At 40.4% G+C, this 27,516-nt stretch overlaps 2 protein-coding genes across 2 annotated transcripts; one reads left to right on the top strand and one right to left on the bottom strand.

Moving 5' to 3' along the window:
- Positions 1–534: 534 nt before the first annotated feature.
- LOC130265554 (uncharacterized) lies at positions 535–26,522 on the top strand. The gene is made up of 15 exons (XM_056514706.1): positions 535–631; positions 1,579–1,655; positions 4,431–4,563; positions 5,802–5,976; positions 7,834–7,902; positions 8,637–8,705; positions 11,900–12,010; positions 12,128–12,190; positions 12,735–12,845; positions 12,983–13,045; positions 13,589–13,699; positions 24,470–24,532; positions 25,079–25,138; positions 25,326–25,388; positions 25,899–26,522. The coding sequence occupies exons 2-15, from the start codon at positions 1,633–1,635 to the stop codon at positions 26,408–26,410; spliced, it is 1,626 nt and encodes a 541-aa protein (XP_056370681.1). The 5' UTR covers positions 535–631; positions 1,579–1,632; the 3' UTR covers positions 26,411–26,522.
- On the bottom strand, positions 13,994–23,828 carry LOC130265555 (uncharacterized). The gene is made up of 2 exons (XM_056514707.1): positions 23,706–23,828; positions 13,994–16,562 (listed from the first exon to the last, which is right to left on the bottom strand). Exon 2 carries the CDS (start codon positions 16,433–16,435, stop codon positions 14,858–14,860), a length of 1,578 nt encoding a protein of 525 aa, XP_056370682.1. The 5' UTR covers positions 16,436–16,562; positions 23,706–23,828; the 3' UTR covers positions 13,994–14,857.
- Positions 26,523–27,516: the final 994 nt, after the last annotated feature.

Raw genomic sequence — 27,516 nt, 5'->3', positions numbered from 1 at the left:
TTAAAAACAGAGCTGCAGAAAGTAGAGCAGTGCTCAGGGTAGAAGCAAGTGCTTTTCCAGGATCCTGTAGGGTGCCGTTTATTCAGCTGTTGTTTGACATACACGCTCAGATCGGGGCTCGAAATCTCTCGGTTCAAGAGGTTCCACGAGAACCTTTCCTAATCCCTACTCCCTCCTCAAGGAGGGAATGAGCTCCTCTGGTCCAGAGAGCGCCCTGCTTTGAATTCTGTGCACAGACATCCGGAACTTTCTGGCTGTTTGCTCCTCTCTCTGGCCGAAGAGTGCGCTGTCCTGAGGATTCGCACATCTCAGTGTGGCTTTGGTGTCAGTCGGTGCTTTCAATGTCCTGCACTTTTACTGTCCCGTCGGGAGCCCTTAATCCTTAGCACAGTTTGGGAGGGCGGGAGAGCAGCGGGAGCCGGCAGAGCCCGGCTCGGTTCGGGGCATTGTGGCATCACCTGCGCGTCCGTGGCAACCGTGGAATTCCCGCTGCGGCTCCGCGTTTGTCGCAGCTGGTCCCAGCCCTGCAGTTCCTGCGGTGCCGGAGCCGCTGCCCTCCGACCGTCCAGCTCGTCGTGCTGGAGGAGGAGCAGCATCGCCACCGCTCCAGGCACCGCCGGCAGCCTGTCCGGTGAGTTCTGCGCTTCCACTGCCGCTTGTTGCTGCTCCAGGCTTTGCCTGCTTTAACTCAGCGCCGTTCGAGTTTTTAAGATCACGTTCAGGTTTACCCTTGAGTGGTGTCTGGCACCTTCAAATGTTCTGGCACCTTCAAATAATGTCCTGTTCCAGCCCTGCCATGGCAGGGACACCTTCTGCTCTCCCAGGTTGCTGCTCCCAGCCCTGTCCAGCCTGACCTTGGACCCTTGCAGGGATGGGACAGCCACAGCTGCTCTGAACAACCTATGCCGGGGCCTCAGCACCCTCAATGAGGAGAATTTCTTCCTCATATCTGTTCTAAATCAGTGGCTTGTTCTGAAATATTCAGCATATATTCAGAAATTTGCAAGAAGAAACTGACACAAGTTTTAACGACACATCAAAGAAAATTCCCCAAGCAGAAATTTTCTTTGCTGTTTTGGTTAATTATGGAGCTCCCATAAGCTGTTCCATGGCACTGTATTTTTTTTTTTCTGGGTGAAATAACATGTTTTTTGAATTTATCGCTATGTGTGCTAGTGAGGTATTGATATCTATTTTAACAGAGTTTGCAATCTGCTTAGGAGGATGTAGCTCAATCTACACAAACAAGACATTTTTTTATTGGCGTTCTGAAAACTCTAAAAGTGGATATTCTCCACTCTATATATTTATTTTGTCTACTATATTAAGGCTTGGAGGACTAGCAGTACAATTCTGTTTTCTAAAGCCGACATCAAATTGCAGTTGTGGTAATTGCTCAAGTGACAAATAGTAACACTGTTGGCTAACTGTTAATGAGTGGTTAAAAAATTAAAATTTTAGAGGGTTGAGAAATAAAGTAAAGCATGCCTCTCCTAGAGGCCTTAATGGTTTTATGATGTAGAAGAGACTAATCAAGGAAAAGTATATATGGTTAACTATGTTCTTAATTCCCCACAGTTTATAGACTTTATAAACTACATTTTGGCTACGAGTTCACGCTCTTCAACCAATATGTCTTCTGGGGAAGCTACTCGGTGAGCCCAGTTCTGGATTTTTAAGTCTAGCAGTTCATTTCCTGCTTTTGTGGCTTCTTTATTTTCTAGATGCCTGAAATGATGCAGTTCAGGCTGAGGAGGAACCAGATATGGTGTGATACATGCAAGCTGTCATAGAATCATCAGGAGGCAGAGAGAGTTTCTGCCAGCACATAGGAATCCTGCCCAGGAGGCACAGGAGGGTTTTCACATTAATTGAGGTGGTAGAGCTTGGCTTTAAGTCTTACCCATGACCCCTGTGTTTTATAACTTAATAGGAGTTTGATCTTTAGCACAAACTATTTGTCTCTCTTTAGTCTGTACACAACTGCCAGTTACATAGGAAGAGCCAAATTCCACAAATAAGGACTTTGGTTAGAAAATCAGACTGCAGTCTGCTCCTTCAGCTGCAGAAACTTAGCAAAATGACACTGCTAGGTAGTAAGTGAAAGAACATTTCTCTCTGTTGCAAAATTAGTCTGCATTTTCTGCCAGCTGTGGAATTGAAGCCAGTGAGAAGCTGGTCAATGCTGAGTGTAACCATCAGACTTGTGAACACTGAGAGTTTAGGTTTTGAGCTACAAAATCCCTCCTGCAGTGTAGGACTCAAGAGCTATTTCACCTGCTCATATGCTTTCTTGAAGATTCTTAAAGTCCTGCTAAAAATATTGTCTTAGATAAAAACTGTAGTTGGTAAAAACATGTTTTAGTTCAAAACCAGGAGTTGATGAACTAGTAACACATGAAAATGGAAGTAGAAAACATTCTCTGAAGTTTGTGAGGCTTTACATTGTGCATGCTTTGAAACTTTCTGCCATTTTGCGTGGTTTTTTTTCTTTGAATCTTCAGAGAGCAGCACTTCTAATTGTTACATGACGATGAAAGTAAAAATCTCCAAGTGGTAGCAGGAAGCTTTCATAAAGTACTGTATTTGTGGGCCATGCTGTGATAATTAAAGAAACTATCACAACAAAAATTCTTAATGCTAGTTTCTATTTTATTTGACAATATTTAGATAGACAACCAAATGTAAGTGGTTAACATAATAATAGTTCAGCAGTTTTGTTACTGGTTGGCTGGGGTTTTTCTGCTTGTTTGTTTGTTTTTGTTGGCTTAGTTTTCTTTGGTTCTATAGTAACAGAAAATGTAGAGTTTTCTGATATATATATTTTTAAGTTTCTACCAATTCAGAGTTCAGAAGCTATTCATAAAATGCTATTTCAAAAAGGTGTCTAATGCCTTCTTTTCCAGTATGTAATATAATGTTCTCTGTTTTAAGGCTCTAAGACGCATTTTTCATTTCCATAGCATCTTTAATTTGCTAATTCTTGTTGTGTCATATCATTTTTGTATTTAAATATTTATAATCAGCAGCTAAAAACTTGAAATTTTATCCTTTGATAGTAGTAATGTCTTTAAAGGCAGGATTTAATCAAAGTTACCAATCCCCTCCTTGATGGTATGTGTTTCTTTTCTGCCAGTCCAAAAAAAAAAAAAAAAAAAAAAAAAAAAAAAAAAGAGAAAATATATGTCATTAGGTAAATTCTTGGTCATGAAAAATGTTTATTTTGCCTATACAGAAATGTAGAAATAGAGTGGTCATTTTTTTATTTAGAAAGATCTATTCATTAAATGGCAGTACAATGATGTCATTTCTGTAAAAAATGCTTCATGTAGACAAAGGTATGGTACTTTAGTATTTACATTTCTGTATTATATGATACTAATTTAGTACTTAATTTAATCGTATTTCTTTTATCAGTGTATTTCATATTTATTGCTCATAAAATCTTGCAGTTTTGTGTGGAGAAAAGAGTTATTGCAATCTTTCTTACATACTTAAAATAGTATGAAAACCAACATATATCAAATATTGTGAATATTGATTTTCAATAAGTTAAATAACTTAAAGGTTTTCCAGTTTGAAGTTATAATATTTTCACTTAAAAGTTATTTAACTAGTTAATTCATATGTTTTTAATATGCATACATATATGTGTATGTATCTATGTGTATCTGTACATGTTTATGTGTGTGTATATATAAAAATTTGTATATTCTCTGTTTAAATTTTTTACTTCATATACAGAAACTTGCTTTTAATTCTTATTACTGCTTGGGGTTCTTGAGGACTGATTCTGCTAATTTCCAAGTAGATTTCTTATAGCTGAAATAATAGTGGAAATTAAGATAAAAACAGAGTAATTTGGAGGACTAAACCTTTAATTGGTGTTGTATTTGTGATCAGTTGCATGTCTGTAGTCTGAATGTGAGTCTCTGTGAAGACCAAGTACGTAAAAGAGAGGGTTTTTTCCACATCTGTGAGTTTGTTTCATGACAGAGATGGTTTTGAGATGGTAACTCATGTTAAGAAAAGAGACTTACTGTGGAGACAAAAAGCTTGCCAGTTATTTTAACTTGCATGATTGGAATGCTGTTTTTAAACCACCTGGAAACTAATTATCAAAAATCATGGAAGTTCATTATCAAAAATAAAGATACTGAAAAAGAATAATGAACACATTATGCTTACATCAACGTTGTTAATCCAAAGTGCATCTCTCTTCAAGTTCCTGCTGCTGTTGCTCTCATAACTTGCAAAATAAACAATTTTGTAGAATTCTTCCTTCAAAGAGCAATAGTAGATGAAAACTACATAAAATAATTTTACTTATGTGAATTTTTAAAACTCTGGGTCCTTCCTTGGGTAATTGAAGTAAAGAAACATTGAAACTTTAAAGGAATACTCATGTGTTCTGAAAACACATTTTTCAGCTCAGATAATGGTACACAAGGACCTCCTCAGGACAGAAATCAATCCAAAATGGACGCCATAGAAGATCTGAGAAAGAAACTCCAGGAGCTTGAGAAAAGAAACCTGGAATTAGCCAGTAAACACAATCAAGATGTAAGGAGTTTGTTTGTTTGCTTGCTTGTTTGCTTGCTTGCTTTTACCCTTGAAATAAATGTAATTTGTTTCCTTAAATGCAATGTGTTTCTTTGAAATAATCCTCTCATCAGGTGAATCAAAATCACAGTCACTAGTTGGAAAATAAGAAAGCAGCAGCACTGCACAGACCTCTCATGCCTGTCTGCAGGAACTGATGTAACTTTTAGTGTCATTGCTAATAGCTGAAGGTGTGTGTAAGAAATTGGAGCACTACACAACAGCAAAGTCATGCAGGAAAATATTTTGCATCCCCAGCTTTGGAATTCTCAGTGTAAGACATGGTTTGTTAGTTTGAGTGTTTTAATCCCGGTAATTCCAGGGATCAATTTTAGAGAATCACCCCACCATGGATGGAGCAACGGGAGCACGACAAGAGCAAATCACTGTGTAAGAAGCAGGAACTTTAAAAAATGGATATGGAACAACAAACTTGGTTTATTGGCTGCACTTAACCTAAAAGAGAGGAATGAGCAGCCACAGCAGCTGCCCCGAACAAACTGCTAAGAGCAGAATTGTTACTTGTAGCAGTAATCATAATTCAAACTAAAGAAAATTTTAACAAAGTATTTTCTCACTGCTACTTGATTTAGGTACTAGTTTGCCACAAGAGCATCAGGGAGAACCTTTTTAATGGGGTTAAATTATTTGCCATTAATGGTGCTCCTGTTAATAAGGATGCTGCTGCTTTGTAGATGTTGTGAAGAAATGCATGTTTTACTTTCCACCTTCTTGCATTCAAATGGCTTGAATGGGGTAATTTCTGGCAGCAATGACTAGACTATCTTTCTTATACCAGATAACAGCCTTTTTAGAAGTGTTTTCTTTGTTTTGTTTGTAGTGTTTAATAGCATTCTGCTTGACTGCTGAACATAATTGGACTGAAGTTTGTGTTTCCATGAGTTCCTAGGTGTCTGATAATCTAGAATCCCACCATGACTGTTTTTCTAGTTAACTGTTAAATACAGTTATCAGAGAATTGCCTGTGGAATATAATTATAACTTTTATTGTCCTATGGCAGAAGTATCTTTCAGAGAACAGAAGGGTATGTTTAAGGTACATGAAAATGGTATAAGAAGAGGATCATTTTGCATTTTAAAAAAAGTGTCCAAAATGCAAAGTTTCAAGATTGTATTTCAAATTCAGATGTGATAAGACAACAGCTGTGAATGCAATTTCTGAAATATTTATTTTCTAGATGTCACACTATGAAAAAGATTTAATGAAATTAAGGTTAGAACTGGAGAGAGGAGAGGCTCTTCGTCGAGTTCTGGAGAGTGAAATGTTCTTTGCTAGAAAAGACGCTCAGGTGCAGATGTATTCTGCAGAGGATGAGATATGTGAGGCAAAAGCCAAGCTTTTGGAACTGCAAGGTAAGTTTAAAAGAAAAAAAAAAATATATATATATAGACCAGAGGCTACATCAGTCCCAAGTCATTCAAACAAGCAGAGATTGCACAAAGTTTCATGGCTACTATGTTTTTTGGAAGCCTCTTATTTTCCCATGTCTTACTCATCTGCTTTTGTAAGTTCCTAAGAGTTTACAGAGCCCTTGCTGTCTCATGTGAATTAAATATAACCTGCTAAACCTATCAATCCCTCTTTTGTCTCTTGCTCCTTACCTTCTCTTACTCCTTTCTTTCAGTGTGTACAGAATTGGAATTAAGGGGTCCCTCTCTACATCCTGCTTATCACTATGTCCAGCAGTTCTTCCTTTTTCATTTCAGGGGGGAAAACAAATAAAATCTAGTCCTGCTTATTTGTTTGCACTCTTTCCATAAAATGTTTTTTTCCCCCCAGGAGTTCTCATCATACTGCCTTTTTTTTTAAATCTTTTTACCTATTTGTAGCTTTTATTTGTTTTTATCTGGCCTCTTTGTGTCATCTTTGCTTTTCTTTTCATATATATAATGTGTATTATGACAGTAGTATGTGGAAAGGAAGGGCTTTACCAAGACATTTCTTTCCCCTACTAATTCTGCATTCAGAAACTCAAATTTTCTTAATCTTCTCAAGCAGTGAGAGATTTCTCACATTTAAAAGCTGGAGTGATGCATTTTTTATTACCTATGTAAGTATAATACTCTTTAAATTTAGTATAGGAGGTGGATTTGTGAACCTTTAGTGTCCACTGAAAAGACTGGAGCAGTCCTGGAGTTTGTAACCTTACAAGGATAGATGGAGACTCTGAAACTTCCAAGTGCACTTATAATGCCAGATTTTTTTTAAAGATAATAAGAAATCTGCACTTTCACTCATTTGGAGAGCACACAAATTATAAAAATCTTCTTACCTGATTTTAGTCAACTGGGTGTCACTTGCCAACATTATTGCATAGCCAAGGAATGCAGGTCTCCTGGTACAAATGCTCTCCTTATCCTGTGGCTTTCCTTACACAAGCAGTACTTGTAACCAAATTGTATAAATCACACAGTTTAAAATAATAACAATATGAAACTTATATTATAAATCATATTATGTAACTTAGGACAAGGTGTTCAGAAACACAGTCGTTCAACTCCACACTTGCTATTTGGCAAACAAAGTGCCTTGCAACCATAACGATTTTGGTTGTGTGCATTTCCTTGCTTTTTCAAATTTACTTCTGCTGAAATAAATTTACTTTCCAGGAACAGATATTTTTCGGGTTACCATTGTACCCCAAGCAGCCCATACAACTCCTGCTCCTGCCCCTGATCCTGATGGCAAGTCTGTTTTTCTAGCAATTTTAGTTACTTGAATGTGTGTTCCCAGACACCATCTCCTTTCACACTGCACAGATTCTGTAGGCAAATGCAACACTACATAATTGTTAATATAATACAGTATTTAAAGTAGTGCTAACAGAAATGTTCTGAGACTTTTTCAGAAGAGAAAGGTGTTGGTGAAGGATAACACCGGGAATAAAATTACTTCTGTAATGTTTTTTTCTACTGATCCAAATTTCCTTGGCATTTTTCTGTTTTCTGTCTTAGTTTGGGTTTGAATGCTTGGTTTCTTGCATTTTTTTGGTTTTGGGGAGTAGTTAATGTGGGTGTGTGGATATTATGTTTTGTTGGTTTTTTTTTCTTTTATTACTTCTTTAAATTTCTTTTTTTTTCTTTAACCAAATGTTTTTTCCTTCCATTCTGTTATAAACCATTAACATTTTGCATTAGCCTTTCCTTGCAAACATAAACACTTATGTTCTGTGCATTTCCTTGCTTTTTAAAATTTCTTTTCCTGAACAGATACTTTTCAGCCTCCTGTTTCACCCTCAGCCTTCAATGCACCTGCTGCTCCTACTCCCACACCTGAAGGTAAGTCTGATTTCAGCAGATATGGTCACTTGGATGTGGATTCAGAAGAAGCATTTGCCTTTATGCTGCACAGCTTGTCTAGGCAAATGTAATGATATTTAACTGTAAACATAATGGAGGAATAAAATAATGCCAACAGAAACCTACAAAGACATTTTTCAGAAGAGAAAGAGGATGGTGAAAGCTAAGGCAGGGAATAAAATTGCCTCTGTAATTCTTTTTCTATTGGTCCTTTTCTTCTTGGGTATTTTTGGTGTGAGTTTGGGTTGGTTGTTTGGTTGGCAGGATTGTTTTGGTTTTGCACAGTAGCAGTAGTGGGTGGGTGGGTGTTTGTATTTTAGCTTTTCTATTACTTCCTTTAATGTCTTTTTTTAAACCAAAGACTTCTTTCTTTTTTTCTGTTATAAACTAGTAACATTTTATAGCAGCCTTATTTTCTACAGGTTCCTATTCCCTTGGCATTTTTCCTTTTTTGTTTTGTTTGTTTTAGTTTGGGTTTGAATACTTGGTTTCTTGTATTGTTTTGGTTTTGGAGAGTGGTTGTGGTGGCTGGGTGGATGGGTTTTTTCTTTTTTTTTCTTTTATTATTTCTTTTTTTTTTTTCTTTATCCCAAGGCTTTTTCTTTCCGTTCTGTTTTCGATCATTAACATTTTGCATTTGCCTTTCCTTGCAAACATAACCACTTATATTCTGTGCATTTCCTTGCTTTTTAAAACTTTCTTTTCCTGAACAGATACTTCTCAGCCTCCTGTTTCACCCCCTTCAGCCAGTGCACCTGCTGCTCCTGCTCCTGCTCCTGAAGGTAAGTCTGATTTCAGCAGATATGGTCACTTGGATGTGGATTCAGAAGTAGCATCTCCTTTCATGCTTCACAGCTTCTCTAGGCAAATACAACAGTACTTAAATGTTAACCTAATTAGTCAATAAGACAAAAGGTAACAGAAATGTTTTGAGGCATTTTTCAAAAGAGAATGGAGTGGTGAAATCTAACACAGATATTAAAAGTTTTGTTATTTTTTGTTATTAATTTTTTGCAATTCCTTTTTTCCAGTGGTCTCCATTTGTTTGGATATTTTTATTTCTGATTGTGTTTGGTTGCTAGGTTGGTTGGATATTTTTGGTTTTGGGGAGTGTTGGTGGCAGGTGGCTGGGTATTTAGTTTTTGATTTTTTTCTTTTATTGCGGATTTTGTATGCTTTCTTTCCTTATTTTTTTTTTTTTAAATGTTCCAAAGGCTTTTTTCTTTCTTTCTGTTTTAAATCATTAATAATTTTGTAATTGCCATTACAATTGCCTATTGTATTTCCTTGCTTTTTAAACTTTAATTTCTCTGATATTTTAGAAATTTGTCAGACTTTTTTTTTCATTTTACCCTCTGTCTTGCTTTTTTTCCTTGGAAATAGTGTGGGACAGAATTAACTCAAATAATTGTAACTTTTCTTAGTACTGTTAGTACTGGATGGTTTATTTGCTTTGAAACACGTGAATGTTCTTTCAGAGACAGTAAGTCAAGTAAAATCTGATAGTGTAGTGGGTTTGACATCAGCTAAACACCAGTTCACCCATGAAAAAATAATTTACTTCTTCACCTCTGCCATAGTTGAGCAGAAGAGGAGGAAAGGACAATTTAAAAGCTAATGGAGTGATACAAGGATTAGGAGAAAAATATGTCACGGGCAAAGCAGGGTCAAAATTTAAAAATTTGTAAAATGTATAATGCAAAATTTATTGACAGAATTTTAAAAGAATAATGATGACTAAAAACACTTCTCCCCTCCCTCAGCCCTTCTTTCTTTCCCACTGACAACACAGCAAGACAGAAACATGGGGTTTTAGTCAGTTTGTCCCTTCTAAAAATATTTCTTCAGTTGGCTTAGGAAGAGTCTTTGTCTATGCCATGGGGTCTTTCCCACGAGAGACAGCTCTCTGTGAACTTTTTCAATGTGGTTTTAATTTTTAGGCTTAGCAGTTCCATCCAAATCTGCTGCAATATGAATCCCTCCCATGGGCAAAGCAGTCTTCCCACAACTGCTTTTTTTGTGAGCCATTTACTTCATGGGGTTTTATTTTAAGGATCAGCTGTACTAGTATAAAAGCAAGGGTCTTTTTCTTCTATTTCTGGAAGCAAGGGTTCTCTCTCTCTCTGTTCAAGTCTTTCACCAGATCACAGCTTCTCAGCATCCACACATGCTAGCGTGGGCACCTTTTCCTCACAGGCTGCATTCCCCCATGCACTTCATGAATTACAGGGAAATAGATTGTTCTGTTACAGTCCATGGCATGCAGGACAATTTCAGCTCTGAGGCCCAGAGCACCTCTTCCTCCCTCTCCCTCTTTTCTACTGACCTTAGTGTCACCATGTTGTTCTCCTCACAGGTCTTCACCTTTTTCTTTTCTCTGACTTGGGAGAGGACTGGTGTCCATAGGTTCACTTCTTCTCAAGTTCTATCAGTTGAAAAGTTTTTGTAGAGTTCTGCAGCATTAAAAGGTTGATCCCTTTTGGGCTCCACACTGGGGAAATTGCTCGTCATGCCTCTCACAGCCACTCCCGCGGTTCCCGCTGGCACCACGCGGGCCGTGCCGGCTGCCGGCTCCACTCAGCACCTTTCTTCAAGCTGAATGCAGAAAAGGAAAAACAAAGCAGCTGCTACCACTTTGCCCTTGTGCTCGCAGCATGTCTGGCTAAACGCAACTAAACAAATGAAGTTCCTTGCAAGCCATCCCAAGATAGCCGTGGCCGCATGGCGCCACCCTGGCTGTGCCAATCTTGGCCACATGGTCCTGGCCACACGGCCCGCTCCGGACTGGGAGGGTTCTGCTGCCTGTCAACCACTCCAAGGAAGAAAAAGAGAGTTCCCAAGGTTTTGTCTTTTGGAAATAAGTTATCATAGAAGCATTATCAGCATTTCTAATCAGCTTAGCAGTGTGCCTATTCTCAAAGGCAGACAGCTTTGCCAAAGGAAGCTTTCAGCTCCTCACAGAAATATCACTTCCATGGCTGGCTTCTTCCCTCCTCACCAAAATTAACCCATGTGAAACCAACAGATAGGCCACAAAAGAGAATTTCCCAACTATTGAGATGATCACAGACATCAGTATTTGCCTGTATGAGTACAGACAAAACCAGCAAACCGTATTAACAATGTTTACAAAGATGGAAGTGTCTGTAATGCTGAATATACCAAGCAATGATGTCTCTCAGAAACTACTTTTTTACTGAAGAATTTGCAATTCTTACCTGATTTTAATCAACTGGGCGTCACTTGCCAACATTACTGCATAGCCAAGGAATGCAGGTCTCCCAGTACAGATGCTCTCCCTGTCATGTGGCATTCCTTACACAAGTACTACTTGTAACCAAATAGTATAAATCACATAGTTTCATAACAATATGAAACTTATTTTATAAAACACATTAAGCAACTTAGGACAAGGTGTTCAGAAACACAGTTGTTCAACACCACACTTGCTATTTGGTAAAGAAAGTGCCTTTTCTATGCAAAAATTGTTTGGCCCTCTATATTCTAGGTATGGGAACTTTTAACTTGTCAGGCTATTGTAACATGTTTGAATCTCACAGTAATTTAATTTAAATGTTGCCTGTAACAATACACCTGATTAATATTTGAAGAGTATGAAGTGTTGATTTCAAATGACAGTGAAATATGTCTAAATGTAAAGGACCCCCTTCTGTGGCTAACAGAGCATGTGTTCCCTAATAACAGTGAAAGGGAAACTTGATTTAAAAACACAACCTTAAAATTGTAATGATGAGGGATAAAAGATGTTGGTAACTATTTGTAGCACTTCAAAAAAAGTGCTGTTGTTTTCCAGCACTTCCTAAGTAGGATATTTTTGCTATTGTCTTTTGTCAATTGTGTTTGTATGTCCTTTGTCTGTGTGTTTCAAATAAGAATAAGATAAGAAGCAAACAGTTTTAAGTACGTTAAATGAAGATTGTGTTGTGATTTGGTTTTTATTCTTATTTTATTCCAGTACATCAGGGAGACCCGAGACACAGAACCTATGCTTTGTCAGCAACTGACATACCCTCTGATGGGACACTCTACATAACCCGCCCTGAGCCTGGAACCGATGCAACCATTGGTGTGTCACCCTACAGAACCTATGCTGTCCCTGGAACCAACACAGCCTTTCCTTCCAACCACAACAATATCAATTCCATGCAATTATTGCATTTTAAAACTTACATTCTCTGAACAGAATCCTTTCAGCTACCATTTGTACCACAAGAAATCAGTACATCTGAAGGTCCTGCTCCTGATGGTAAGTCTCATTTTCAAGGAATTTTTAATCACACAGATGTGAGCTCAGAGCCAGCATGTCCCTTCATGCTGCACAGTTGTTCCAGGCAAGTAACAACAGTTATGTGTAAGGATAATTGAGTAATAAAAATTGTACTAACAGATATGTTCTGAGACATTTTTCAGAAAAGAAAGGGGGTGGTGAAAGCTGACACAGGCATGAAAATTTTTGTTATGGCAACTGTTAAATTAGTTTGTTTACTGGATTAAAAAAATACACCCTAGCAATTATAATGATGAAGAGTAAACTATGTCAGTACATATTTGTAATGCTTCAAATAAAGTGCTGTTGTTTTCCAGCGCTTCCTAGGGCAGGATACTTGTGCTAATGTCATTTGTCTAATAAAGATTAATATTTACTATCACATGCTGTCTGTTTCAAGTAAGCATTTAAGAAAAGAAGCAAACAGTTACAAGTACTTCACATATGTGTCTTTGTGAGAGGTATTTAACAGCAAATGTAGATTCTTTCTTGAGTTGCTTTTTATTCTTTTCTTCTATTCCAGTACACTCGGGACAGCCTGGACACAGGACATACGTTTTGTCAGGAAGTGACATACCCTCTGGTGGGACACCCTACAGAACGTACACTTTGCCTGGAACAGACACAGCCTCTGGTGTGTCATTCTACAGAACATATATTGTGTCTGGAACTAACATAACCTTCCCTTCCAACCATAACTATTTCAGTTTTTTGCATTTTCCATTATTTTAATATTTGCATTCTCTGAAGTTAATTTACCTTCTCTGGCAGAATCTATTCGGAGTTACTTTGTAACCCAAGGAATCAGTACATCTCGTGGTCCTCCTTCCGATGGTAAGTCTGCTTTTCAAGCAGTTAGAGTCACTTAAGAAAAGGGTTCAAAGCAAGCATCTCTCTTCATGATGCACAATTACTCCAGGCAAGTAACAACAACAGTTATGTGTAAAGATAATTGAGTAAAACAAATTGTACTAACAGATATGTTCTGAACATTTTTCAGAAAAAAAAGGGTGTGGTGAACGCTAACACATGCATGAAAATTTTTGTCATGGCTCTTGTAAAATTAGTTTTACTGGATTAAAAAATACACCCTAGCAATTATAAAGATAAAGAGCAAATATGTCAGTACATATTTGTAAAACTTCAAAAAAAATCCTGCTGTTTTCCAGCAGTTCCTAGGGCAGGATACTTGTGCTAATGTCATTTGTCTAATAAAGATTAATATCTATAATCAGATATTGTGTGTTTCGAATAAGCACTTAAGACAAGAAGCAAACAGTTATATGTACATTACATATGTGCCTTTGTGAGAGAAATTTAACAGCAAATGTTATGATTCTCTCTTGAGTTGCTTTTTATTCTTTTCTTTTATTTCAGGACGCTGGGGACAACCTGAACAGAGAACCTACATTTTTTCAGGAAGTGACATATCCTCTGGTAGGACACCCTACAGAACGTACACTTTGCCTGGAATGGACACAACCTCTGGTGTGTGACCCTACAGAACCTATAGTGTGTCTGGAACTGTTGCCCGATGCCCCAAACAGAACACAAACTAACAGAATTAGTTTATGCGGTGCTTTATTCAGGGCCCGGGGAACCTGCGGTCTAGCATCCAAAGTCAGGATCCCACAGTTCCCTTTTTCGTCAGGTTTTTATACCTTTTTACAAAGTAGTCTACGTGCAGAGTTACACATTCTTCAAGACAATACAGATACATAAATCTTGTAGATATCATTCCTAAAAGTTATAAATTCTGCATGCTTGTCTATTCAAAACTATAGGCTACCCCCCCCTTAATCCCCCTTGCATGTTTTCCCATCACCAGAACCCTTTATTTATTATTATACTTTAGCCTTATCTTGAAAGTTTCTAGATGTCCTATATGCTCTACTAGATTCTTTAATTATCTTTAATTATTGCTTTCACAGTCCCCAGCTCATTCCCAGGGCTGGTTCCCAGGGCCTGTCCGAGAACTGCAGTTTTCTAAGCCTTAGCATGACTACTACTATATCTACATTAGTCCTTTTTCTCATTATTTCGGTATCAACTCCCCCCTTTTGAGCATTCTTCAGATTTTCTGCAAGGATGCTCAATTCTTCAAGTTATGGTTTCTAAGTAGGATGGTGAGTCTTCTTTTCGAGTTGGCAGGATTACTTCTTTCCGGGTCAGGTCTCTCATAACACGTCGAGTATGAGTTCCTTCTCTGGCAATCATTCCTAAAAGACATCTATACATAATCATGCATACTACAATAATCAATACAATCATTATTACATATTGTACAATTGATGATATCCAACCAGAGACTTGGATTCCTAGGGAGCTAAACAGTGCTCCTACCCAGTTATGTTCAGCTTCCTCCTGGACTTCATGCACTTTTGTTTCAATTTGTTCTAATTGACTTATGTCTTTTTCTACTTCTTCTGTGACATTTGGGATATGTACGCAGCAATGGTCAACCTTTCCTTGGAGGTACCCACAGACTCCATTTTCTTTTAATAAAAGCAAATCTAATGCCATTCTATTTTGGATTGTCATTCTTGTCGTTGCCTGCAACTGTAAGTTTAGATCCCTAAATCCTTTCTTTGTAACTGCGGCCAGCCTCTCAGTTTGTCCTAATAATTTGTACAGCATCTCCCGGTTTCAATATGTAGAAATTGGTGCAAACAAGGATTCCAGTACCCATCCAAATTTAACTCCTGATGAGGGTTCATGCCATTCATCTTCATCTCCCAGTCCTAGTTCTTCTGCTACTTCATTTGTTTCTCTCTTTGTTCGTGACTGCATCTCTTTCTGTGTTAATTTAGACTGTTTCCAAAAAGGACAAAGTGTAGGGACTCCTAAAGTAATCTGTGTGACCGGGCCGTTAATAGGCATATGAGTAGTCCACTGTCCGTGCCCCATTACCCACACTGAATGCCCTGGACTCCTGATGGTAGTCGCCTGACAATCTTTCCATGCCCCTTTTATTTCACCTGTTATTGTATGATTATACCTTTGACATTCACAGCCCCATTTTAATAGTATCCGTACTGGCACTAAACCAATTTGGGATTCAGGGGTATCACAGGTGATGATTTTGCTACAATTCCAGCTAGGTGTGAGGGTCACTCGATCCCGTCTTACTGTTTCAGCTCCTAACACTCCTAGATGTTCTTGCTCTCTCTGGCCTGACCATTCGACACACCAATGTACTGGTCCTATGTAACTGTAAGGTTCTAACAAACTAGGACCCCAAATCGTTTTCCAATGTTCCCATTCTTCCTTCCCTTCTTGACATACTATCTCATAAGAAAATTCTGTGACTGGTTTTTGTCTTTTTTGTCTTATGTCATAAGTACACCATCCTACATTCTTGAACCGTCCAATTCTTGTAAAAACTGGATTTAGTAATTTTAGGCACTCACTCTTTTGTCCCGGTGTTGACCATTTCCCTCGAACTGTATAGGTTTCCTCTATCCTCTTAGTATGATTCCGTATTTCTTTATTACATCTTTTTGTCCCATTTATAGTTACTGGAGGCATTTCCCCAACGGGAATGATGCCCCATGGTATTGGATCTCCTGCCGCTTTAGGTAAAGGTAAACATGCAGTGATGGACGTAGTATTTTGTACTTGTCCAAAATCTCTAACTAATCCCACTATTAAATTTTCTTGTCCCAATTCTTGTTGTGTTTTTCCAGCTTCTGTCACCTGCCATGTTCTCCCATTCTCTTTTAGAATACCTACATTTATGTCCCCATAATTAAAACTTTCTCTAATCCGCACAATGCATGAGAATTGTCCTACCTGATCAGCTTGCATATGAGATATTGTCAATGTGGTGTTACCTCTTTGCTGTTCCATATCCCAAAGTGTCACGATTCCTTCTGTAAATACCTCGTCTGTGGTGATTTGTCTCCAGGCTGCATGTACTTCTTTTAATCCAGCTCTCTGGTTGTCAGAAAACAAACAGGTTAAATTTACTCCCGCACCTTCAGGCACCATTACATCTGGCTCCGGAACTGTAATTTTAACAAATGCTTCTCCCACCTGCATTATACAGACTAATGTTAAAAGAACTAAGTCCTTGCCCTGAACACCAGCTTTGTTGCTGACAGAGGCTGTACTTCCCATCTTGACGGGACCTTCTTGATTCGAGTGTAGTGAATCCAGTTTTCGATCCCTTGGACTTTCACTGCCGTGTAGGTAGTCATGATCACCTGGTGAGGACTGTCCCATACTTCTTTCAAGGGTTCCGTATTCCAGTTCTTCACATATACTTGATCTCCTGGCTGTATGTCATGGACAGGATTCTCCAAGGGCAGAGGCCGGTTCCACTGCAATGCTCCTCGCAGCGCTGTAAGGACTTTATTTAAAGACAAAATGTAACTCAACAATACTTGATCTCCTACTAAGTGAGGGTCCCCTTTGTAGGTTGTAGCATGATATGGTTTGCCATACAAAATTTCGTATGGACTTACTCCTATCCTTTCTCTGGGCTTAATCCTGATTCTTAGCAAGGCTAGAGGTAGTGCCTGAGGCCACTGTATCTTCGCTTCCTGACAAATTTTCTTAATCTGCCCTTTTAATGTCTGATTCATCCGTTCTACTTGGCCACTAGATTGTGGTCTCCAGGGCGTATGGAGATTCCAAACTATCCCTAACACTCTGGCTACCTCTTGGACTACTCTAGCTACAAAGTGAGGTCCTCTATCTGAGGACATTCCTAAAGGGATTCCAAATCTAGGGATGATTTCCCATAGTAAAGTTTTAATTACTTCCTTTGCTTGGTTAGTCCTGCATGGGAAGGCTTCTGGCCACCCTGAAAAGGTACACACATACACCAGTAAATAACGGTACCCTTGTGCTTTTGGTAGCTCTGAGAAATCTATTTGCCAATAGTCTCCTGGTTGCGGCCCCACTTGTAACTTTCCTAGTTGTATTTGCCTTCGTGTCACTGGGTTATTTTTAATACAGACTGGACACATGGCGTTAATCCGTTTTGCCACTGTTAACATCTGATTGGAAATCACCTTACGTTTTAAAAATTGTACCAATGCGTCTGCTCCCCAATGGCACTTGTTATGTTCGATTTCTAAAATTGTTTTCATTACTTTTGTTGGCAGTACAACCTGACCTTCAGCTGTGACATACCATCCTTTTTCGTTCTTCTGGGCCTGAACAAATTGAGCAAGTTTCTCATCTTCATGTGTATACCATGGTTTCTGCTCAAGAAAAGAAGTGGCAGGGTTAATTCGCACTGGCAATAAAGCTAATTGTGTCCATACCTCTCGAGAAACCTGTTTGGCAACTCTGTCAGCCAGCTGGTTTCCTTGGAACGCTTTTCCCTCTTCATTTTGATGTCCTTTTACATGCATCACTGCTACTGCCTGAGGTTTATGCACTGCTTCCAATAGTGCTAATATTTGTTCTTTGTGCTTAATTTCTGATCCTTGAGAATTTAACAGTCCTCTTTCTTTCCACAGTGCTCCATGTACATGTATTACTCCAAAGGCATATTTTGAATCAGTCCAAATGTTTACTCTTTTCCCCTGACTCAATTCTAAGGCTCTTACCAGAGCTTGTATCTCGGCTTTCTGGGCTGAAGTTCCCGGAGTTAAAGCTCGAGCTTCTATTATTTGTGTCAAAGTCACTACTGCGTATCCCGCATACCTGGTTCCGTTTTCCACAAAGCTGGATCCATCTGTAAACAGTTCCCATTCCGGATTTTCCAAAGGCTCATCTTTCAGGTCTTTCCGGCTGGCATACACCTGTTCAATGATTTCTACGCAATCATGTGTCAATTCGCCTCCTTCTTCCTGGCTGCTGCTCCTAAGAAATTCTGCTGGATTGAGATGATTGGTTATTTTTAATTCAATGTCATCCTGTTCTCGGAGGAGTGCCTGATATTGTAACATGCGACTCGACAAGAGCCAATACCCCCCTTTTTATTCCAAAACTGCAATGACCATATGGGGAACAAATACTTCCATCCTTTTTCCCAAAGTCAATTTTCTGGCTTCTCGAATTAGGAGCACTGTTGCTGCCACAGCCCTAAGACAACTGGGCCATCTGGCACTTACAGAGTCTAGCTGCTTTGAGAAGTACCCCACCAGGCGCTTCCATGAGCCCAGTTTTTGGGTGAGAACCCCTATTGCCAGTCTCTGTCTCTCATTTACGTATAGTTGAAAAGGTTTTGTGAGATCTGACAATCCTAGTGCTGGGGCTTCCTTTAAAGCTTGTTTCAAACTCTGAAATGCCTTTTCTTGCATTTGTCCCCACTGAAACACAGGGCCTTTGGCTGCTTCATACAGGGGTTTTGCTTTCAGTCCAAATTCTGGAATCCACAAGCGGCGCCACCCTATCATGCCCAAAAGGATCTTAACTCTTGCGGATTTCGTGGTGTGGGTATGGTGCAAATTGCTTGTACTCGATTGATTCCTAACTTTCGCACCCCTTGTGAAATTTCGCAGCCTAGGTAAATCACTTGGGCTCTTACCAGCTGAGCTTTTTCTTTCGATACTCGGTATCCAGCCTTGTCCCAGCATATTAAGTAATTCAATGGTGAGTCTAAGGCAAACATCCTTTTCTGTGGAGGCTATAAAGATATCATCAACATATTGTAGGAGAACATATAAAAAAGGTGATTCTTTTACCTGAGTCATCTTCCATTCTTCTAACTCTCGAGCCAATTGATTTCCAAAAATAGTTGGTGAGTTTTTGAATCCTTGTGGTAAACGCGTCCAGGTGAGCTGCTTCTTGCGTCCCATGTCTGGGTTCTCCCACTCAAAGGCAAAGTATTTCCTACTTTCAAGTGCCAAGGGGATACAGAAAAATGCATCTTTCAAATCAATCACTGTGAACCACTTAAACTTTTCCGACACAGCTGTCAACAATGTATACGGATTAGCTACTACTGGGTGTATATCTTTAGTGATATTATTAATTGCTCTTAAATCTTGAACTAATCTATACTTACCATTTGGCTTTCTAACTGGGAATATCGGAGTATTGAATTCTGACTCACATTCCTGTAAAATTCCTAAGCTAAGAAATTGTTCAATCATAGGTGCTATTCCTATTCGTGCTTCCAATTTCAAAGGATATTGCTTTACCCTTACTGGGGAGACTCCTTCTTTTAGTTCTATTACAACTGGTTGTGCCGCTTTTGATTTTCCAGGTACTCCTGTTTCCCATACCCATGGTACTACAGCTTGCTCTATTTCTTGTGGTATTTCTACTGCTTCTACTTCTTTCACTACAAACAGCTTAGCAATATTCTCCTCGGGAAATTCCAATCTTACTCTACCTTTTTCAAATATTATCTTTGCTTCTAAGATTGACAATAAATCCCTCCCACATAGTGATTCTGGGCTATTTGGCATATATAAAAATCGATGTTCAAATTCCTTCCCCCCAAATTCTATATCTAATGGTCGCAAAAATGTTCGTTCCTCAACTTGTCCCGTAACTCCCACTACTTGAATAGTAGAATCACTCAAAGGTTCTATCTTAGTGTTGACAGCTGAGAATGATGCCCCCGTATCTACTCTAAATTCTAACGGTTCCCCATCTACTTCCATTATTACCTTTAAATCCTGGTCTAGTCAGCTCTGATTCTGGTAATTCCCCATCATAAAGGCCTGGGCGACACCTTGTGGATTTCCTGGGAGAGCACCTGTATTCATTAATCCCTGATTTCCATCCCCACTGGCTATAATTCCTCCCCCAAAACCCATTTCTTGGTTGAGAGGACACTCATTTTTCCAATGTCCTCTATTTTTACATAGAGCACATTGGTCTATCCCCAGCTGCATTCTTCCTCTTCCCATATTCAATTGACCCATGAGTCCTCCCGCCCCCATTGGCATTTCCCCCTTTGCTATTCCTCTTCCCCTTCCTCGTCCACGGCTCCCTCCTCTCATATTATTTCCAGCCACTTGCTGTAGCACCGCTAACATAGTAGCCTGTTGTTTCCTGGCCGTTTCTTTTTCCCTGTTATTATACACCTTCCATGCGACTTCCAATAGTTTATCTAAATTCCGAGTATCTTCCCCCTCCAATTTTTGTAATTTCTTTCTAATATCTTCCTGGGACTGGCCCATAAAAATTAATGCTAGCTGTCATTTTCCCGATTCTCCCTCAACTTCTAAATTAGTGTATCTACGAGCTGTCTCCTTAAGCCGCTCTAAAAAGGTTGATGGAGACTCATTCTTTTCCTGTCTGACCGAATATAACTTAGACCAATTCAAAGTTTTTGGTATTCCATTCCGTATTCCTTCTGTTAACAAATCCTGATAAGCTTTTGTCCTGGGTTGGTGTTTTGTCTGCTCCTCTCCCGCTCCCACACCTCGCTGTCTGCATGGAGCTGCCGCCGGTGCCCTTTCTCCCCCCCTGGGGGGGTGGTGCCCCGGGGCTGGGCTTGCTTGGCTTGCCCTGCTGCCCCGGCCGCTGCTTCTGCCCCGCTGCTTTTGCCCTATTGCTTCTGCCCCGCTGCTGCTGCTGCCCTGGCTCTGCCCTGGCTGCTGCTGCCTTCCCCTCCCCCTTTCTCTCCTTCAGCTCCAAGATCTGTAGGGGCTCCGGACGGGACCTGAGCATCAGAGACTGCCTCCGGAGCCTGCCCAAGAAGCTTCTCGCCCTTCCCAGCAGCGACCGTCTCTCACTTTGGTGAAAACAGTTCTTTTGTCATCTGGGATTGTACTTTCCTGTTGCTGGGAAGTGTTTTTCTTGTGTTTGTTAATAAACAAGTTTTTTCCACTTTTCCCCCCGAGTAAAATTCTCTCCGAGCCCAGTGAGGGGGAGGAATTGTGAGGGGGGTTTATTTTGGGGGGCTCCTTTGGAGGCTTTCCCCCAGTTTTGTCCTAAACTTGGACAAATAATTTGGTGGCCTGGCACATCGAAACCACAGAAGTACCGAGCTTTAGTTGATACAGGTGCCCAATGTACGATAATTCCATCAAGATATGTGGGGGAAGAATCCATTTCCATCGCTGGTGTAACAGGTGGCTCGCAGGACTTCACCCTGGTGGAAGCTGAAGTGAGTTTAACTGGAAGGGAATGGAAGAAACATCTTGTTGTGACTGGTCCAGAGGCCCCATGCATTTTGGGCATAGATTACCTTCGGAGTGGGTATTTTAAGGATCCAAAAGGCCTTAAGTGGGCATTCGGGATAGCGGCTGTAATGGCAGAACACATCCAGCAATTGAACACCCTGCCTGGACTAGCTGAGAATCCCATTACAGTAGGACTTCTGAAAGGAGAAGAGCAACGAGTACCAATTGCCACTTCAATAGTACATCGCCGGCAATATAGAACAACTCGAGATGCTGTGATCCCCATTCACAAGATGATCCGTGAGCTGGAGAGCCAAGGGGTGGTTAGCAAAGCCCACTCACCCTTCAACAGCCCCATCTGGCCTGTGCGAAAATCTAATGGAGAATGGAGACTAACTGTGGACTATCGTGCCTTGAATGAAGTGACTCCACCGCTGAGCGCTGCCGTGCCGGACATGCTGGAGCTGCAGTATGAGTTGGAGTCCAAGGCAGCAAGGTGGTATGCCACCATTGACATCGCCAATGTGTTTTTCTCCATTCCTCTGGCCGCAAAGTGCAGACCTCAGTTTGCTTTCACCTGGAGGGGCGTACAGTACACCTGGAACCGACTGCCCCAGGGGTGGAAACACAGTCCCACCATCTGTCATGGACTGATCCAGGCTGCACTGGAAAAGGGTGAGGCTCCGGAACATCTACAATATATTGATGACATCATCGTATGGGGGAACACAGCAGCAGAAGTGTTTGAGAAAGGAGAGAAAATTATCCAAATCCTCCTGGAAGCCGGCTTCGCCATCAAGAAGAGTAAGGTTAAGGGACCTGCACGTGAGATCCAGTTCCTGGGAGTGAAGTGGCAAGATGGACGGCGTCAGATTCCTACTGATGTCATTAACAAAATTACAGCTATGTCCCCACCTACCAACTAGAAAGAGACCCAAGCTTTCCTAGGTGCCATAGGCTTTTGGAGAATGCACATCCCTGAGTACAGCCAGATTGTAAGCCCTCTTTACCAGGTCACTCGCAAGAAGAACGATTTCCACTGGGGCCCTGAACAACAGCAAGCAGCAGCAGCAGCCGGGGCAGCAGGGCAAGCCAAGCAAGCCCAGCCCCGGGGCACCACCCCCCCAGGGGGGGAGAAAGGGCACCGGCGGCAGCTCCATGCAGACAGCGAGGTGTGGGAGCGGAAGAGGAGCAGACAAAACACCAACCCAGGACAGCTTTAAGTCTCCGAGACCCGCCCGTCGAGTTGGGATCCCACTCCGGATCTTCCCTAGGCACTAAGTCATTTACTGTACCATCCGCAAGCCGCAACCTAATCATTTCCCGTGCTTTCTCTGTCATGGCTTTAAACACCATTTCCTTTTCAGTAGAATCCATTATTGTGTCTAACAAAACTTGTAAATCATTCCAATCCGGGTTCTGAGTCTTAATTACCATTTTTACCACCCGCGCAGTTCGTTCAGGATCTTCCCGATACGCCCCTGCTGATTGTTTCCAAATTAGCAAATCATTTGGAGAAAAGGGAACTTTCACTATGACCCGTTCCCCCTGCGGCCTGACTGCTTCACGCAGCGGCACCATTAAATGAGCACCTCCCTCCTTTTTCTTCCTTTCTACCTCCCACCACCCTCTCCGAGTCCCTTCGCATAAGGGGGTTCGTGGTATATCTGTGGTTTCTATTTTTGCTTCTTGATCCTCCCTTTCTACCTCTAGCATACTTTCTCCACGTTCTTCCATCGGAGGGGCACTAGGGGCTATTAGCAAAGAAACATCCTCTTCAGGTTCTGAAAACTTAACCGAGCATTCCTTCTCTTTTTGCCACCCCTTACATCCTTCACAATTCAGTTTTAATGTTTTCAAAACCATGATCCCACACTCCTTTTGCCACTCCGGTTTATCTTTCAAATAATAAAAAAGGTCTAGATACGGTATTTCATCCCATTTTTCATTACTTTGGAGGAAATGCATCAAAGGTGTAATAATGTCAGGATTCAGTGTACCGTTCCTAGGCCATTGCATACAATCGGGTTCATATAAAGGCCATACATGATTACAAAAATCAATCAACTTCTTTTTACTTAATTCTTGACCAAAATTCCCCACATTCCAATGTTGTAATATACAGCCCAAAGGTGAATCGTCCGGGATTTCCATCCCGGAACTTGCTAAAGTTTTAAATGTTTTTAAAGGCATCATTACACTTTTTTTTTTTTTTTTTTTTTTATACAATACACACCACACACAACACTCACACCCTTTCCACAAATCTTGCCTTTCTCGTCTCCGCGAGTGGCAAGCGCTGAACCTGCGCAGTAACTGCTGCATCTGACGGTCAGCGCCTAGGCTTTTCCACAACCTTAAAGACGTCTGTGACCCCCGTGCGGAAACACCGTTCCGACTTAATCGGCAGGCCCCCCTTTCCCTCGATAAAAGGAATAAAGCACCTTCGGGCTTACCTCCTGGTCGTCCGTCAGGCGCGGGGTCGGGCACGGGTTGATGTCCTCCCCAGAAATCACCTGGTGCCGGCGTGGAGTGGATCAGCCCACGAACCGCCCCTGCCGCCTCCGGAGTCCCGTCTGGGTCGCCAGAAAACTGTTGCCCGATGCCCCAAAAAGAACACAAACTAACAGAGTTAGTTTATGCGGTGCTTTATTCAGGGCCCGGGGAACCTGCGGACTAGCATCCAAAGTCAGGATCCCACAGTTCCCTTTTTCGTCAGGTTTTTATACCTTTTTACAAAGTAGTCTACGTGCAGAGTTACACATTCTTCAAGACAATACAGATACATAAATCTTGTAGATATCATTCCTAAAAGTTATAAATTCTGCATGCTTGTCTATTCAAAACTACAGGCTACCCCCCCCTTAATCCCCCTTGCATGTTTTCCCATCACCAGAACCCTTTCTTTATTATTATTATTTAGCCTTATCTTGAAAGTTTCTAGATGTCCTATATGCTCTACTAGATTCTTTAATTATCTTTAATTATTGCTTTCACAGTCCCCAGCTCATTCCCAGGGCTGGTTCCCAGGGCCTGTCCGAGAACTGCAGTTTTCTAAGCCTTAGCATGACTACTACTATATCTACATTAGTCTTTTTTCTCATTATTTCGGTATCAGAACCAACATAACCTTCCCTTCCAACCATAACTATTTCAGTTCTGTGCCTTTCCTTGGTTTTAATATTTACATTATCTGAAGTTAATTTACTTTCTCTGGCAGAATCTTTTCAGAATTACTTCGTACCCCAAGGAATCAGTACATCTCGTGGTCCTGCTTCCGATGGTAAGTCTGCTTTTCAAGCAGTTAGAGTCACTTAGATGTGGGTTCAGAGCAAGCATCTCTCTTCATGATGCGCAGTTACTCCAGGCAAGTAACAACAACAGTTATGTGTAAAGATAATTGAGTAAAACAAATTGTGCTAACAGATATGTTCTGAGACATTTTTCAGAAAAGAAAGGGGGTGGTGAACGCTAACACAGGCATGAAAATTTTTGTCATGTTGACTGTAAAATTAGTTTGTTTACTGAATTAAAAAAATACACCCTAGCAATTATAATGATGAAAAGTAAACTATGTCAGTACATATTTGTAGTGCTTCAAATAAAGTGCTGTTGTTTTCCAGCACTTCCTAGGGCAGGATACTTGTGCTAATGTCATTTGTCCAATAAAGATTAATATCTATAACCAGGTGTTGTGTTCTTCAAATAAGCATTTAAGAGAAGAAGCAAACCATTATAAGTACTTCACATATGTTTCTTTGTGAGAGGTATTTAACAGCAAATGTAGATTCTTTTTTGATTTGCTTTTTATTCTTTTCTTCTATTCCAGTACGCTCGGGACACCCTGGAAACAGAACCTACGTTTTGTCAGGAAGTGACATACCCTCTGGTGGGACACTCTACAGAATGTACACTTTGCCTGGAATGGACACAACCTCTGGTGTGCCATTCTACAGAACATATATTGTGTCTGGAACTAACATAACCTTCCCTTCCAACCATAACTATTTCAGTTCTTTCCATTTCCTTGGGTTTAATATTTAGATTCTCTGAAGTAAATTTATTTTCTCTGGCAGAATATTTTCCGCTTCGCTTTGTACCCCAAGAAATCAGAATATCTCGTGATCCTGCTCCTGATGGTAAGTCTGCTTTTCAAGCAGTTACAGTCACTTAGATGTGGATTCGGAGTCAGCATCCTCCATCATGCTGCACAGTTTCTCTAGGCAAGTAACAACAGTTATGTATAAAGGTAATGGAATAATGAAATTTGTGCTAACAGAAATGATCTGAGACATTTTTCAGAAAAGAAAGGGGACATGAAAATTTTTGTTATGGCTCTTGTAAAATTAGTTTGTTTACTGGATTAAAAAATACACCCTAGCTGTTATAAACATGTAGAGTAAAAGATGTCGGTACATATTTGTAGCACTTCAAATAAAGTGCTGTTGTTTTCCAACAGTTCCTAGGGCAGGATACTTGTGCTAATGTCCTTTGTATAATAAATATTAATATCTATAATCACGTGCTGTGTGTTTCAAATAAGCACTTAAGAAGGAAATAGTTATAAGCACTTCACAAATGTGTCTGTGTGAAAAGAATTTAACAGCAAACGAAGATACCCTCTTGATTTGTTTGTTTTTTAATTCCAGCTAGTTGGAGAGGGCTTAGTGCTGAAGTTTTTCCTGACAGGTCAGAAAGTGAGTTTGACCAGAGTTACAGCCAATACTTCCAGCCACTGCGACCTACAACTCTCCCATCCGCTGCTCCGATGCGCTACAGAGTCAGCGGCTCTGACTCATATGACTCTTCTTGGGTATATTGCCGACCTAGTGAGATTAGTAGCCCCATCCCCAGTGGCAGGAGTGACAGGACTTACCATTTGCCACGACAAACACTGACCACATATGTCCCAGTTATGCCAAGCAGAATAGAAACTCTTTCATGGCTGGATGATTCCTCCCGTATTAGGCCATTAAGTACTTTTACCATGTCCACTCCCTCCTGGGAAAGGATTAGAGCTCCAGTTGGTGCTCCAGTTCATCCCCCTGCTCCAGTCAACACATCCTTCAGTGTCAGACGACGTAGATCCCATTCTTTGCCTCCATTCAGATCTGACAGCCAGGGTAGCTCACCCAACACCAGAAGAATTCAGGAAATTTAATTATCAGACTCTTGGCTGTGACAGTTTTCCTAAGGAATATCCCAGCTTCAGAAGGGAAAAAGCTCTAGAAATGTAAAAAGAGCTAATTAAAATACAGCTTTACTTACGTTTGTATTGTAGTTCACTGTGTCTTTTTGTCTGGAATTTCATATTTTTATGAAAATATGCATTCATATCTTCACATTTCTCTGTTTCTAATTATTTATATACCAAAACAATTTTTAAACTCTTATTTATTGCAGTTGCTAATTTTTATGTAGTCTATTTTAAAATGCTCTAAAACAACACAATTTGGGTAATTTTCTTTAAAAAAAAAAAAATCCACAAGCCCTTTTAGTCACTGTCTCTGAAAGTTGTTTCATACGTGTCTATTTTAAACCAGGACTACAATACTTTAATAGGGTTGAGAGGGGTCCATGAAATGTACACCAGTGATTCCTCTTGTGGAATGTCACGGCCCTGCCATGAGTCTCTTTTTTTTTTTTTCTTCTCTCATCAGCCTAGCTGCAGACACACATTTAGTTGCAAACTTAAGACAGATGAGCAAAATAAAAACAATATGATGGGCCTTTGGAAGCACCCTTGCTGATCTTTCTGCTTTTTCAGCTGAGCAAGACTCTCATCCAGGCAAACAGATTGCAACTTACTAATACATAATCATTTGGCAGGAGCTCTATTGATTTTTTGTAACAGTGGTAGCAGTCCCATTAAATGGTGGCTGCATCCTCCTGCAGTGACAGATGTGGTTCAGTTGAAGCAGTGTTCCTGTAGAAGGGTGCAGTATTCCTCTGAAGGTCCAGGGATGATTTGGAAATGTCTGGCTTTCCTCTGGAATCCAGTGGAACAAAACCTGCTTTGGTGTTTGTCCAAATTTAGGACAAAATTGGGGGAAAACCTCCAAAGAAGCCCCCCAGAGAATAAATCCACCACGATTCCTCCCCCCACTGGGCTTGGAAAGAATTTTCCTCAGAGGTAAAAGTGGAAAAAACCTATTTATTAACGAACACAAGAAAAAAACACTTTCTAGCACCAGGAAAGAACAACCCCCAGATGACAAAAAACGTTTTCACCAAAGTGAGCGAGGATGGACGAGCTCAGACAGTCGC

This window comes from Oenanthe melanoleuca, chromosome Z, assembly GCF_029582105.1.
Source record: "Oenanthe melanoleuca isolate GR-GAL-2019-014 chromosome Z, OMel1.0, whole genome shotgun sequence".
NCBI lineage: Eukaryota > Metazoa > Chordata > Aves > Passeriformes > Muscicapidae > Oenanthe > Oenanthe melanoleuca.
The sequence above is the reverse complement of the archived record's forward strand: the minus strand, read 5'-3'. Positions and strand labels throughout refer to the sequence as shown.